The sequence below is a fragment of the Pempheris klunzingeri genome, chromosome 15 (assembly GCF_042242105.1).
Source record: "Pempheris klunzingeri isolate RE-2024b chromosome 15, fPemKlu1.hap1, whole genome shotgun sequence".
In the NCBI taxonomy this organism is placed as follows: Eukaryota; Metazoa; Chordata; class Actinopteri; order Acropomatiformes; family Pempheridae; genus Pempheris; species Pempheris klunzingeri.
The window spans coordinates 6,534,569-6,547,106 of NC_092026.1; the positions used below are offsets into that span (position 1 = coordinate 6,534,569).

General features: G+C 43.5%; 1 protein-coding gene across 1 annotated transcript in view; it reads left to right on the forward strand.

Annotated features, from left to right (window-relative positions):
• The window catches only part of LOC139213936 (protein unc-13 homolog A-like), a 29,122-nt gene that overhangs the window by 9,379 nt on the left and 7,205 nt on the right, over positions 1 to 12,538 (forward strand). The window contains exons 9-29 of the mRNA XM_070844646.1: positions 641 to 854; positions 2,441 to 3,541; positions 3,638 to 3,740; positions 5,019 to 5,062; positions 5,698 to 5,776; positions 6,267 to 6,272; positions 6,382 to 6,456; positions 6,558 to 6,777; positions 7,479 to 7,706; positions 7,850 to 7,991; positions 8,187 to 8,356; positions 8,513 to 8,628; positions 9,095 to 9,258; positions 9,484 to 9,637; positions 9,924 to 9,992; positions 10,263 to 10,352; positions 10,681 to 10,815; positions 10,976 to 11,103; positions 11,739 to 11,824; positions 11,946 to 12,072; positions 12,166 to 12,262. Of these exons, the coding sequence (XP_070700747.1) occupies positions 641 to 854; positions 2,441 to 3,541; positions 3,638 to 3,740; positions 5,019 to 5,062; positions 5,698 to 5,776; positions 6,267 to 6,272; positions 6,382 to 6,456; positions 6,558 to 6,777; positions 7,479 to 7,706; positions 7,850 to 7,991; positions 8,187 to 8,356; positions 8,513 to 8,628; positions 9,095 to 9,258; positions 9,484 to 9,637; positions 9,924 to 9,992; positions 10,263 to 10,352; positions 10,681 to 10,815; positions 10,976 to 11,103; positions 11,739 to 11,824; positions 11,946 to 12,072; positions 12,166 to 12,262 (3,548 nt within the window). The remainder of the gene's footprint in view (positions 1 to 640; positions 855 to 2,440; positions 3,542 to 3,637; positions 3,741 to 5,018; positions 5,063 to 5,697; positions 5,777 to 6,266; positions 6,273 to 6,381; positions 6,457 to 6,557; positions 6,778 to 7,478; positions 7,707 to 7,849; positions 7,992 to 8,186; positions 8,357 to 8,512; positions 8,629 to 9,094; positions 9,259 to 9,483; positions 9,638 to 9,923; positions 9,993 to 10,262; positions 10,353 to 10,680; positions 10,816 to 10,975; positions 11,104 to 11,738; positions 11,825 to 11,945; positions 12,073 to 12,165; positions 12,263 to 12,538) is intronic.

Here is a 12,538-nt window from a genome sequence, read left to right on the forward strand (position 1 = left end):
TGAGCTGATGAAGTGAGTGAGAGAGAGGGGGAGACATGTGGAGACACGGTTGAAGTGAGAAACAAAGTTCATTGCCTTTAATTAGTGTTTACACGCCCAGACAGATGAAGATGAGGGGGTAAGCGGTGCCGCAGCCTCCTTCGTCAGAGCGTGAGAGACGATGATGGAGTGTAATGAATGATTAATAGATGCTGGTTTCGCTTTTGACTGATTCAGCACTGCTGAAATCTCCTATCACTTCCCTCCGGGATGCTAATCCCTGATCTATGGACACCACAGAAAAATAAAGCAGCTCTTTAGTGAGCAGGAATGGATTTATGTTCAGTTATGATGATGACAATGAGGGGGAAGCCACTGATGATATCCACCATGTGCTTCATGTATGGATGCACTCTGAATGACCTGTATAGTTGTCATAGGGGACTGCTATCTCATCTCATTTTACCATTGTACTTAAACATTGGTTCTCTGCTGATTAGAGACTTTTATCTCTGCCACGTGACAAGTTGTCGATTGGGATCATCACCTTGATGATGCTCTTTTCTCTTTCTCTTGCTTTCATTTTGTCTACAGACCTACTGTTACTTTATTGTATAAGGACACCTTCAAAATGACTGATTAATTTTTTGCCTCTGTGTAGATGAAGACCCGGACAGTGCTGTGGACGACAGGGACAGCGACTATCGCAGTGAGACCAGTAACAGCATCCCCCCTCCTTACTACAGCACATCCCAGCCCAACGCCTCTGTCCACCAGTATCCCATCAGCCACCAGCACCGCAACTCCAGAAGCTTCTCTTACCCACGCTCCGGTAACAGCCACGACCTCGACTACAACCATCAGAGGACTGTCAGGTGTGTGCTCGTGTAATTGGGGCTGGAAGTTATGATTATAACAACAAATTCATAACACTCAGCGGTTTTGTCACTTTAGCCTCACTTGGTCTGGTATGATTAGTACTTATGGTGGCTATTGTTAGCAAATGTTAGCTAACCTTAGATAGGTGTGACTGACTTTTGATGTGTAACTTCTTTAGGTTATGATTTAGCATTTACCATTTTTCTGTAGTTGCTGATTGTGGCCCCAGCAGCTGCTGTCCATCTTCTAATGATCAATGTATTACCAAATGACCAAAACTATTAACTGATGTCACTAAATTTTCTGCATATTGACTGATCACTTATGCACTTATTGTTTGAGTGCTAAATGTGATAGTGATGCTGACTTTAAGGGGGAGTTAAGGGCGTTCTGACTGTTAAATTGAAACAGATTTCCTTTCCCTTTAAGCTTTACTTTGTTTCTAAACTGACTAAGTTAATTCTAGACTTTGTGCACAGCAGAGATTTTGAGAAAATCACAGGTTTTACTAATAGCATTAACAATGGCTCTGTTCTCCCTGTTTGTCCCACTAATCTATGACAGTGTAACAGCGAGCCAGCACACACTGTACCAGCACTCTGGAAGTGAAGCAGCTAAATGGAATTCAGCCATCATTAATTTTATAATTCACACCTCTGCTTCTCCTACTGAGACTTGTCAAACTGTCCTCTGTGAAAAAGGCCTATTAGCACATGAATGCAGTCAGTGCTGTGGTGTGCAGTATGTGTGTATGCAAGTCCTTCATTGGCTCATACAGACCAAATGTGTTTTTTTTCTTTCAGAGTTGTTTACGACGCTGTTACATTTCTCAGCTTTTATTGACACATTTCTCACAGACTGGGGCTGAAACTATGCATCCCTTACCTCCTTGCTTTATGAATTATTCAACTGGCAATCTAATGGTCAATACTGCACATAGGATTAGCTGCTTGTGTGAGTGCACTGGACAGAGCAACGTCCCCACACCCCCGCCCATTCCTCTTCATCTCCCTTCTCTCAGCGCTCTAGACTCACTCTCTCCCTGTGCTCTCTCCTACTATTTTGTCTCTGCGCTCACCACTCCCTTCCTGTCTTCACTATCTCCCTCTCCCCCCATCCATCCTACTTCCTCTCTGTGCCTCTATTCTGTTTTTAATAGCCCCATTCATCAAGGAGTATAAATACTTTTTCCCAGTTTGTTGCATTTCTGGATGCTTGTTCTTTTTCTTTTGTCAGCTTTCTGGAGGCCTCTCACCTTTCTGTTCTGCTCTATTTCTCGCTGCTTGTATCCCCAGTGCTTTTCATCGATTAGCCATCAGCATTATTCCTGGCCACCCCAAGACATGTAAAAAAGGTTTTTTAGCAGGGCTGTCTGATACAAACTGCACAGGGAATAAGGTGCTCTAATAAAGTGCTCTGTAAGCATTTTGGATTTTTGCATTTGTAAATGCAATTATAACTTGAATGACAGTTTGACCGTGTTCATTATAAGACTCTATCCATCTTAAGTAATAATCAGCCTCTCCTGGGTAACTCTTTCTCTTCTCTTTTCTTCTCTTCTCTTCTTTCCTCCTCCGTACAGTCCCTCTGGGAGCTATGCTTCGTCTGCAGAGCTGAGTCGGTGTAGCAGTCAGCTGAGTGAGGAGGACTATGGCGGAGAGTATGGAGAGAGAGACCCTTATGACGAGAATGACTCCTACCACTCCTGCCACTCTTCAGTTAGCTACAGTAAAGGCTCTCCAGACTGGGACCCTGATGAGACCCAGGGGGCGTACAGCGATGAGGGTGGCTACAGCAAAGACGGAGGAGAGGAGGCGGCTCTGTATGAGGAGGATGATGGAGGACTGTATGAGGGAGAAGAGGAGGGCCTCTATGAGGATGAGGAGATGATGTATGATGATGAGGATTTGTACAATTTAGATGGGACCCTCAGTGAGGACATGGAGCCTCCATTCACCCCCACCCCAACATCAACGGCTCCGCCGACTCTGGATGTAACCAGCTCCAGACCTCCTCTAGAGAAACAGCCCTCCTTACACCAACAGCAACCACCAACTCAACCCACCAACCAAACATCCAACCAGTCTCATCCTCCTGGTATGGCCCCATCAGCACACCCCCCTACTGGTCAACCAACAGCCCAACCACCTAAACAGCCCCAGCCCCAATCACAGCCTCAGCCGCAGCCAGCCCCATCTGCTACATCTTTCTTCTCAATGGCCAAGCCTCTAACAGCTGCAGTCACAGGCTTGGCTTCTACTTTCCTGTCTTCTGTTCCCACCGCCCAGCCTGCCCAGTCTCACCCTCCAGCCTCAGCCATATCTCAGCAACACCAGTCTGCTGCCGCTAACGCTGTTCCTCCATCCCACCCAGCCACCATGGCTAGCTCAGCCTCCCAACCTTCCTCTACTGCCACGGGCCCTTCTTCCCAACAGACCCCGTCCACTGGACAGCCCCAATCCCATCTCAATGGCCCTGCCACCACACAGTCCGCTCCCCCTGAGGACCAGGCTCTCCAGCTGGAGGAAGAGCAATGGCGAGAAGAGGAAATGATTTTGGAGAAGGAGGCCAGGACGCCCCCTCCTCAGCCAGAGGAGACGCTCTCCATGGAGGAGGAAAAGGAGCATTTTGAAGAGAGCAGGCCGCCGACGCCAGAAGAAGAACCTGAGATGCTGCCTGAGAGGTAGGAGTGAAGCTTGAAAGGGAATCAGATCAATGAACAAAATATCAGCAGAAGACTTTTTAGCTAAAAATGGTTAACTGCTCTGCTGTCTTTTAGTCCCCCTGTCGTAGAAGAGCCCAAAGAGCCAGTGGATCCAGCAGTCAGAGCCAAAGAGAACTGGCTAAGGCTCTACAACAAAGTCTTGGAACAGCTTCGGGAGGTAGGATCACAAGTTTATCCCACTTCTGGTTTAAACCTCACCCTCACTCCAAATTCCAGTGCAGTGCCCCACAGCAGCAGGCCTGATTCAACTCCACCCTGTAATCTAAAAGATATACCTGAGTTCAAGAGACTCCAAAAGTGTCTACCAAGTCTTTGAAATATGTATGTGAATTGCATTATTTATATGCAAAGACAGGGTACATGCAGCAAGGTCTTAAGTTCTATTTTGAATGTGCTTTTTGCGAGGCGCCAGACAGCACACTTAATGTGTTTCATATTCAATAATTACTATCTTTATCTTTTTATAAACCTTTTAGTTTACTTTGGGTGCAGCACCACACCACATCTTGACAAATCTGCCTGATTTAATTGTACACATTATGTTTTGCTTGATCAGTTTTCACTTACATATTGCACTCACATATTATGTTGCTATTCATTATGTTTAAATTCAGTTGGGCTGTGAATTAATCATTTGCTTTGATGTTTATGTTGATGTATGTCGCGTTGCGTTTTTGTACATTTGGCTTCTTTTTGTTTGTTTTCTTTTTTTTTTGTTTGCTTGTGCCGACCCACTTTGTTTTCTTTCCAGTTTCATGTCATTGCCATAGTGACACTCGCATGCACTTTGCTCGGCCATCATTGGAGCATGTTGACAGGTAGGTACAACCCGATTGGTCGCTTGAGAGACAGAAGAAAATGCGTGCAGAAGATGTCTTGTTGAGCCCCTCACTGTCTGTAGACAGGCACCTTCACTCAGCTCATTTGTCTTCACCACAATTTGATTTTTTTCTTTAGTATCTTGCAAGAGCTGATTATAACCCACACTGTGTCAGATTCTCAGGATATGTTTAGGCAAACAAAATGAAGACAACGCTTTTTTGCATAGTTGTATAAGCAGTTTATGTATTCTGTAATGACATGAACAAGGCGGACTTTTATTAATTTGCTGGTTATTATGCTTGCCTTTGGATCATATGTCTTAGCAGATTTCTTCAGTTTTATTTCTCTGTTGTACAAATTGTGTAAGGCATCACAAAAATTTTAAGCAACAGCTCTATGTAGAGTTTTTACTGACCCAGCCACTGTCGACCACTGATGCAAAAATACACAAATGGAATGGGATATTAAATGTGAAGAGCCTGACAAAGCAGTTTCATAATTGGATAACAAAAGTCTAATGGTGCAGCCTCATTCATACAGGATATGAATGCTAGAAAAAGACTGCAGGGATGTCTTGTTTGTTCCTCTGACATTCCTCCTTTGTCTTTCTCAGGCTCGAGGAGAGACCTCCAGCTCACTGTGGTTTGGTAAAGGAGGGTGAGTGTCAGTTCCTCTAGAAATGTACTTTCTTTTACTTTGAACACATTATACTGTATATCACACGGTCCATTAGTGAAGCTAATCCAATAACTCTAGAAATTAAATCCAATTAAAATGATTCTCAGATCATCATTGAAATCTGCCACGGCCGCTTTAGATAGAAAATGCCCTTCTTTAGTCCAGGAGTCCTCTCTTCTTTTTCATTCTGATCCACAGGCTCATTCAGCTCATGGCATTTGGCCAGTGAGTATTGAACGGCGGTGGGCTGCCCTGACTTAGCTGGCAGGTCATTTGTAGATGAGGCAAACCTCAGAGTGGAACTGAGGCTGCATACTGAAGAAGTGCTAAGTTAGCCCAATAGAAACCCAGCAATTATTCCCAGGTGTGTGGAGTGTCATTGCCACTATGTGAGATGAGGCAGACTGCATAATTAAACTCTCCAGTAAAGTCCTTGACTGGAGTAGCATTAGAAACAATGATGAAGGGAATTACATCCTCCCCATAGTAACAAAACATGATTTTATAGTAAGAAATTTTGATGATAGCATCTTTTAATCTACCACAAATATTGATGAACATATAAATATATACATGTATATGAATGTATAACCGTTCATACTTGTCTTATTCAGAATGGGTGGCGCCCTCTACAGTATTGACAGCATGCCTGACCTTCGCAAGAGGAAGGCCATTCCTCTTGTCAGAGATCTGGTGAGAAGCAAACATGGAGGCATATACAAGCATAATATACACCAGCCTTGTGGGGCGCCCTGGAATCCTTTCTTTTGCAGACCCCCGTTTGTCTTACTCTGAAAACATCTAAGCATTATTACACTTCTTCTCTACTTTCCAGCATTCCTCTTTTTTCTGTAATCCAAAGTGAACATTCTCATTAAAGATACTCGTGTTGATTTCTGACTGTGGCCCCCTCCACAGCTGTGTTATGCTTGATTTGTTGATTAATTAAATGCTTGCATATCTGTGGTGTTAATATAATTACAGTCATTAATCAGTGTAGTTACACTGCTGTCTTCTAGAGGTTAGGGCATACCTGTCAGATGTATTGTGGCTCACACATACATACAATGCATGAAAAAGACTTGTACAGCTCGTTGTTTGAATTTTCTATAATATAGCATCTGTGTCATTTATATGTTTGTCTCTCTTTCCTCTCTTCCTCTGTTTTGCCGGGCCTCACCAGGCAATGGTGAGTGTATATTCCTAACAGAATTAAGATGTAAAAATATGAAATATAAGTCCACGCTATAGTTCACATTCAAGCATAAACACTTTTCTGTTTGCCCGCTTTTCCCCAGTCTCTAGTACAGAACTCTCGAAAGGCTGGAATCACCTCCGCAATGGCATCCACCACTCTTGGCAACGAAGAGCTGGTGGGTTTCCTCGTCCCAGCTCTTCTTCACAGTTCTGTTCAGGATCCTTTAATCATGGCTGGTATCAAACTCACATTTCTCTTCTCCGTGCCCCTTCGCAGAAAAGTCACGTTTATAAAAAGACACTGCAGGCTCTGATCTACCCCATCTCTTCCACTACTCCACACAACTTTGAGGTGTGGACAGCCACCACCCCCACCTACTGCTACGAATGCGAGGGGCTGCTTTGGGGTATTGCTCGCCAAGGCATGCGCTGCTCTGAGTGCGGCGTCAAATGCCACGACAAGTGCCAGGATCTGCTCAACGCCGACTGTCTTCAGAGTAAGGATCATAGCGTCCACACATGCTCATATTTTTGCACAAAAACACACTTTTAAACATATGTATCTACTTTTCCTTGGGCATACACACACCCATCCGTCCACACAAAACCCAAACCTATTTTAGCTCCTCCTCTGTATCCTTCTGCCCGATTGACATCCCATTATTCTTGTCCTCTATCCACTCTCACATTCTCCTCCCTCTTCCTTTCCAATTTATCTCCTGAGTAATGTGCTGTCATACCCCTGCCTCTCTCCCCTCTCTCTCTTCTACCCATAGCCTTTGCATCCATACTGCTTCGTTTAATTCAGCTCCACACGGGGTGACTTAGCCAATTCCCATACTGATTTTGGAGTCAATCTACGCAATGCATAATTCATCACTCTGCTGTCTCCAAAGAGTCTTATACGATCTTGATGCTGAAAACATCTGTTGATCTTTTACTCTTGATCTACTTTTTCCTGACCGGATGAGCGGTTAAGTGATTACAGTTTCCAGGTTTGGGGTTGGATCCCAGGCCAGGAAATGTCAGAGTTTCAGAATGTATCTGATGGTATCATAACTCTGCACTCAGCTTTAAAGAGATGCATAGCAGGGAAACAGGAGATAAGCTGATAGCCTATGAGCCATATTTCCTTGAATATATTTTACATAGAGACTGTTCCTCCTACATCACTCTCTTCACTCATCTGCCTCATCAGGAGCTGCGGAGAAGAGCTCCAAGCACGGGGCAGAGGACCGGACCCAGAACATCATCATGGTCCTGAAAGACCGCATGAAGATCAGAGAGAGGAACAAACCAGAGATCTTTGAGTTAATCCAGGAAGTGTTCGCCCTCGACAAAACAACACATGCCACACACATGAAACAGATCAAGCAGAGCGTGCTTGATGGGACCTCCAAATGGTCAGCGAAGATCAGCATCACTGGTGAAGCTTTTTTCCTTTTTTTCTTTGTTGTACATATTGTCAGTATTTTTTTTTTTTTTTAAAGAGTTGACTTGTACAATAAAACGCATTTTGTCAGACAGCTGGCTAGGTCTTTGTTTAAATGTCTCTTGTCTCTTCCTCAGTGGTATGTGCTCAAGGCCTGCAGGCTAAAGACAAAACAGGCTCCAGTGATCCATATGTAACTGTTCAAGTTGGGAAGACCAAGAAGAGAACCAAGACCATCTACGGCAACCTCAACCCTGTCTGGGAAGAAAACTTTCACTTGTGAGTACAGTAGGGCTTCAAATGCTGATATGTAATTTTATGTCACTATAGCGGATGGTGTAGTGCTCTAAATCTAAACCACGTGGTACTTAGAGATGAATGTATTTTTCCTTGTTTCCTCCACCATGGCGATTTGTTCTCCTGTATCACAGTTGTTGACCTTTTCTCTTTGTCAACAACGTCTGCCTCATCCAGTGAATGCCACAACTCATCTGATCGCATCAAGGTCCGCGTGTGGGACGAGGATGATGACATCAAGTCACGCGTGAAGCAGAGGTTCAAACGTGAGAGCGATGACTTCCTGGGTCAGACCATAATCGAAGTCCGGACTCTGAGCGGGGAGATGGACGTTTGGTACAACCTGGGTGAGTTTTCAAGATAAGTGCAAAGGCGATGGAGAATTAGAGACGGATGAGAGGAGCAGAGATAACGGAACAAGAAACAGATAATTGAAGTGCATGTCTCTCGTAGATTGAACAGATTTCAGCCAACTAAGTGTGTATCTTACTCTTATTTGACAGACAAGAGAACTGATAAATCTGCTGTGTCAGGAGCCATCCGGATGCACATAAGTGTGGAGATCAAAGGAGAGGAGACGGTTGCTCCTTACCATGTCCAGTACACCTGTCTGCATGAGGTCAGTCTGAGAGGTGATCCGGTGAAAATCTTGCAAATGTTGTTATGATTAAAATTACAAGAGTTGGTTAGTTCCAGTCAATTTAATTCTGGTTTTTGGATTAACACAACCACCTTGTAAATTCTCAGTTTCTGGCCTTATGTTTGCGTTTTTGGGGGGGTAAAAAAAACAATTGCCCACATTAGGTTTTTCATAATGGTATAGCAGTTGACATCATCAGTAATTGTCTACAATTATTCAGACATTTTCACCAGTAATATAGGGAAATATGGCTGCATCTTTTTATCTGACCGATATCTGGCTTTGCTGTCATTTTTCACAATCTGCAATCTGCTATTGTTTTACAATACACTCTGTTAAATCCTTTAACCGCTTCAAGTTAATACTACTACTAATAATTATTATAGCCTAAAACACAGCCACAAAACTCTAAAAACAAATGAACCTGTTCTTTGTCTTTGTTCAGCATCTGTTCCAGTACACCACCGAGGAGCAGAATAGCGGCGTGGTGAAGATCCCTGATGCCAAAGGAGACGACGCCTGGAAGGTGTACTTTGAGGAGACAGCTCAGGAGATAGTGGACGAGTTTGCCATGAGATACGGAGTAGAGTCCATCTACCAGGCCATGACGTCAGTCCCTCAACCATTACTCTGAATGTATTAATTTGAAAGTTAAATGGGAAAGCTCAAGTCCTGAATTAGCCCTGAAGTAGAAGTGTTTTATTCCTCATCACTGGCTTTAGCTCTTTGACATGTGCAGTTAGATAATGAATACATATAGTTATTTTTACAATACGTGGCTATCAGGAACAAGTAAACGCACTAAATGCTCTTTTTGTCACTTCTACCCCACAGCCACTTTGCCTGCTTGTCATCTAAGTACATGTGCCCGGGAGTGCCAGCTGTGATGAGCACCCTGCTCGCCAACATCAACGCTTATTACGCCCACACCACCCAGTCGTCCAACAATGTTTCTGCCTCGGACAGATTTGCTGCATCAAACTTTGGCGTAAGTCCCTGAGAAATACTGATATTTTACTATTTACTACGAGAGGCCCTATATTGTAACTGAAAACTGCATCACTTTGAAAAACTAACAAATAACTAACTCTTGGTCCCTCTGGGGCTGTGCATGATAGTTAGTTTAATTTAGCCCTGCCTACTTCTCCAAACGTCCAATCAGCTGAGGCTCGTCAGATTTGGCCTCAGGTTTGTGTATTCAAATGGTAACCAATAATCTGTCAGCTGTGTGTTTCTGAGTGGTTTGTTCTATTTTTATGTCTTTTCCTGTTCAGAAGGAGAGGTTTGTCAAACTGCTCGATCAGCTGCACAACTCCCTGAGGATCGACCTGTCCATGTACCGGGTACTACCTGCTTACCTTAACAAACATTTTTACTCCAAGTTACTCACTGCTACAGTTACTTGGTTGCTGTCTGTTAATAATCTCATTTGTGTTACATCTGTGTGTTCATGTATGGGCCCGTCTGCTCTTTGTGTTGGTAGTGAGATGAAAATGGTGTTGATATGGTCACTGTTAACATTTATGTCCTGTATCTCACCGCCTAAAGAAAACATTTAGGTCAACATCATGTGCTGTTTATAATTTTCTCCTTGCTCATGAATGTGCTTTCAGAATAACTTCCCTGCCAGCAGTCCTGAAAGACTACAAGATCTCAAGTCTACAGTTGATCTCTTGACTAGCATCACATTCTTCAGGATGAAAGTAAGGATGAATACAAGATGGATCTTTTCTTTTCTTTTCACATTAGCACTAAACTCCCCAAAATAAACACTGTACACATTTCCAGTACTTTCTGCAAAGTAGCCTGAGGCATAAACTGAGAGTCATCTTAACATTACCCTATCCAAACTGAAGCTATTATCATGAAACTGTGTGTGTGTGTCTGGTGTTAATGTACGTTGGTGCAATTTGTGCTGTGGAGTAAGTTCATGGTTTAATTCCCGCTGAGATAACCTCCTGCTGAGACTGTGTGTGTCTGACAGCTCTTTGAGGTGAATACAACCATATGCTGAGTAACATTTGTTTTCAGGTCCAGGAGCTGCAGAGTCCCCCCAGGGCAAGCCAGGTGGTGAAGGACTGTGTGAAAGCCTGTCTCAACTCCACCTACGAGTACATTTTCAACAACTGCCACGACCTTTACAACAGGGAATATCAGACAGACCCTGTAAGTCTGTGCATGTGTGAAGCAAAAGTACCGCATGTGTGTGTTTGCAGATGATGCCATTAAGTATTCCTGCTCTTTTGTACTGCTACTGTTCTCTCACTACAAAGAAATTCTTCATGGGTGTGGCTGTTACGAATCCATAACCTCTCTCTGTCTCCAGTCAAAGGCAGTTCCTCCAGATGAGCAGGGTCCCAGCACCAAAAACCTCGACTTCTGGTCCAAACTCATCACCCTTATCGTGTCCATCATAGAGGAAGACAAAAACTCCTACACTCCTTGCCTTAATCAGTGAGTTTCCCTTCATAACATTGGTCTAATTCATTACATTTAGTATGCGCATCAGTGTCGCAAAGGCCACTGTAGGAGAAACTGTATAAGGCTTTGTAAGGTAACAGCTGTACGGGATGTGTTTCAAGAAAAAGATGCAGTATGAGGAGGGGAGTGTCAGAGCATCGAGAGAGACAGAAAGAGGTCGAACAGCCAAGCAAACAGCTATTATTTGTTTTGAGGCTTCAAGCTGTATCCTGTCACTTCTGAAATGGAAAATAAAGACAATATCTACAAACATCAAACCGTAAAAAAACAAAAACATGTATTTGCGATGTGTGCTGACAGTAAACCCTGAACCTGTGCGTATACAGACAAGTCATTCCTGTATAAGTGGCCACTTTTTAAAAATGTTTATTCAATACTTCTAATAATGAATTTACATGAACTCTTTAGCTTTGTTTTGGGAGAGAATGAGAGTAATTCTATCTTGCTCATTTCTTTTTTTCTCTGGTGCATTTTTCATTCTGTGGCTGCTAAAAACATTGAGAGGAAACACTGATGGAGTTACATAAAAATGAGTTCATCTTGTTAAATAATAGAATACCATTACTGGATATAGAGCTGGATTTAAGCCTGAGTGCTGCCTCTCACAGGTTTCCCCAGGAACTGAATGTCGGCAAGATCAGCGCCGAGGTCATGTGGAATATGTTTGCACAAGATATGAAATACGCCATGGAGGGTAGGTTTCTGTGTGTGTTGTTGGGATGGGGGAGGTCACAGGCCTGGACATGAGAGAGGGCTCGTAAGTGTGGACTGGAAAGTGGGATATTCCTCATTCTTTCTTTGTCTTTGATATTTAGAGCATGAGAAGAACCGCCTGTGTAAGAGTGCAGATTATATGAACTTGCACTTTAAGGTCAAGTGGCTCTATAACGAGTACTGCAAGGAGCTGACCACTTTCCAGAAGCACGTCCCTGAATATCCAGCGTAAGTATCTTACAAACTGCCTAAACACCTTTCCCCCTGTATTTACCACTGGGGCCTGACTCATGTTGTCTCTGCTCGCTCCTTGTTCTGCAGATGGTTTGAGCCGTTTGTCATCATGTGGTTGGATGAGAATGAAGAAGTGTCCAGAGATTTTCTACATGGAGCCTTGGAGAGGGACAAAAAAGACGGGGTAACTGCTTTCACCTGCATCTTTTACAAGTAAAATATTTAGGATGTTGTCACAAAAAAAACAGTTTGTCGCTCGTAGTTCTGCAAAAGCTGTAAAGGACCACCTCTAAATACAAGACTATGCCTGACTGAATGCTTATTTAAAGGAGTAATTTGCTTTTATTTCATTCCTGGCCAAGAGTTGGTTGAGAGGATGGGCACCAATCTCATGAAGTTATGGCCAGCAGCCAGCTAGGGTAGTGTAGCATAAAGACTGGAAACAGGGGAAGCTGCTTGC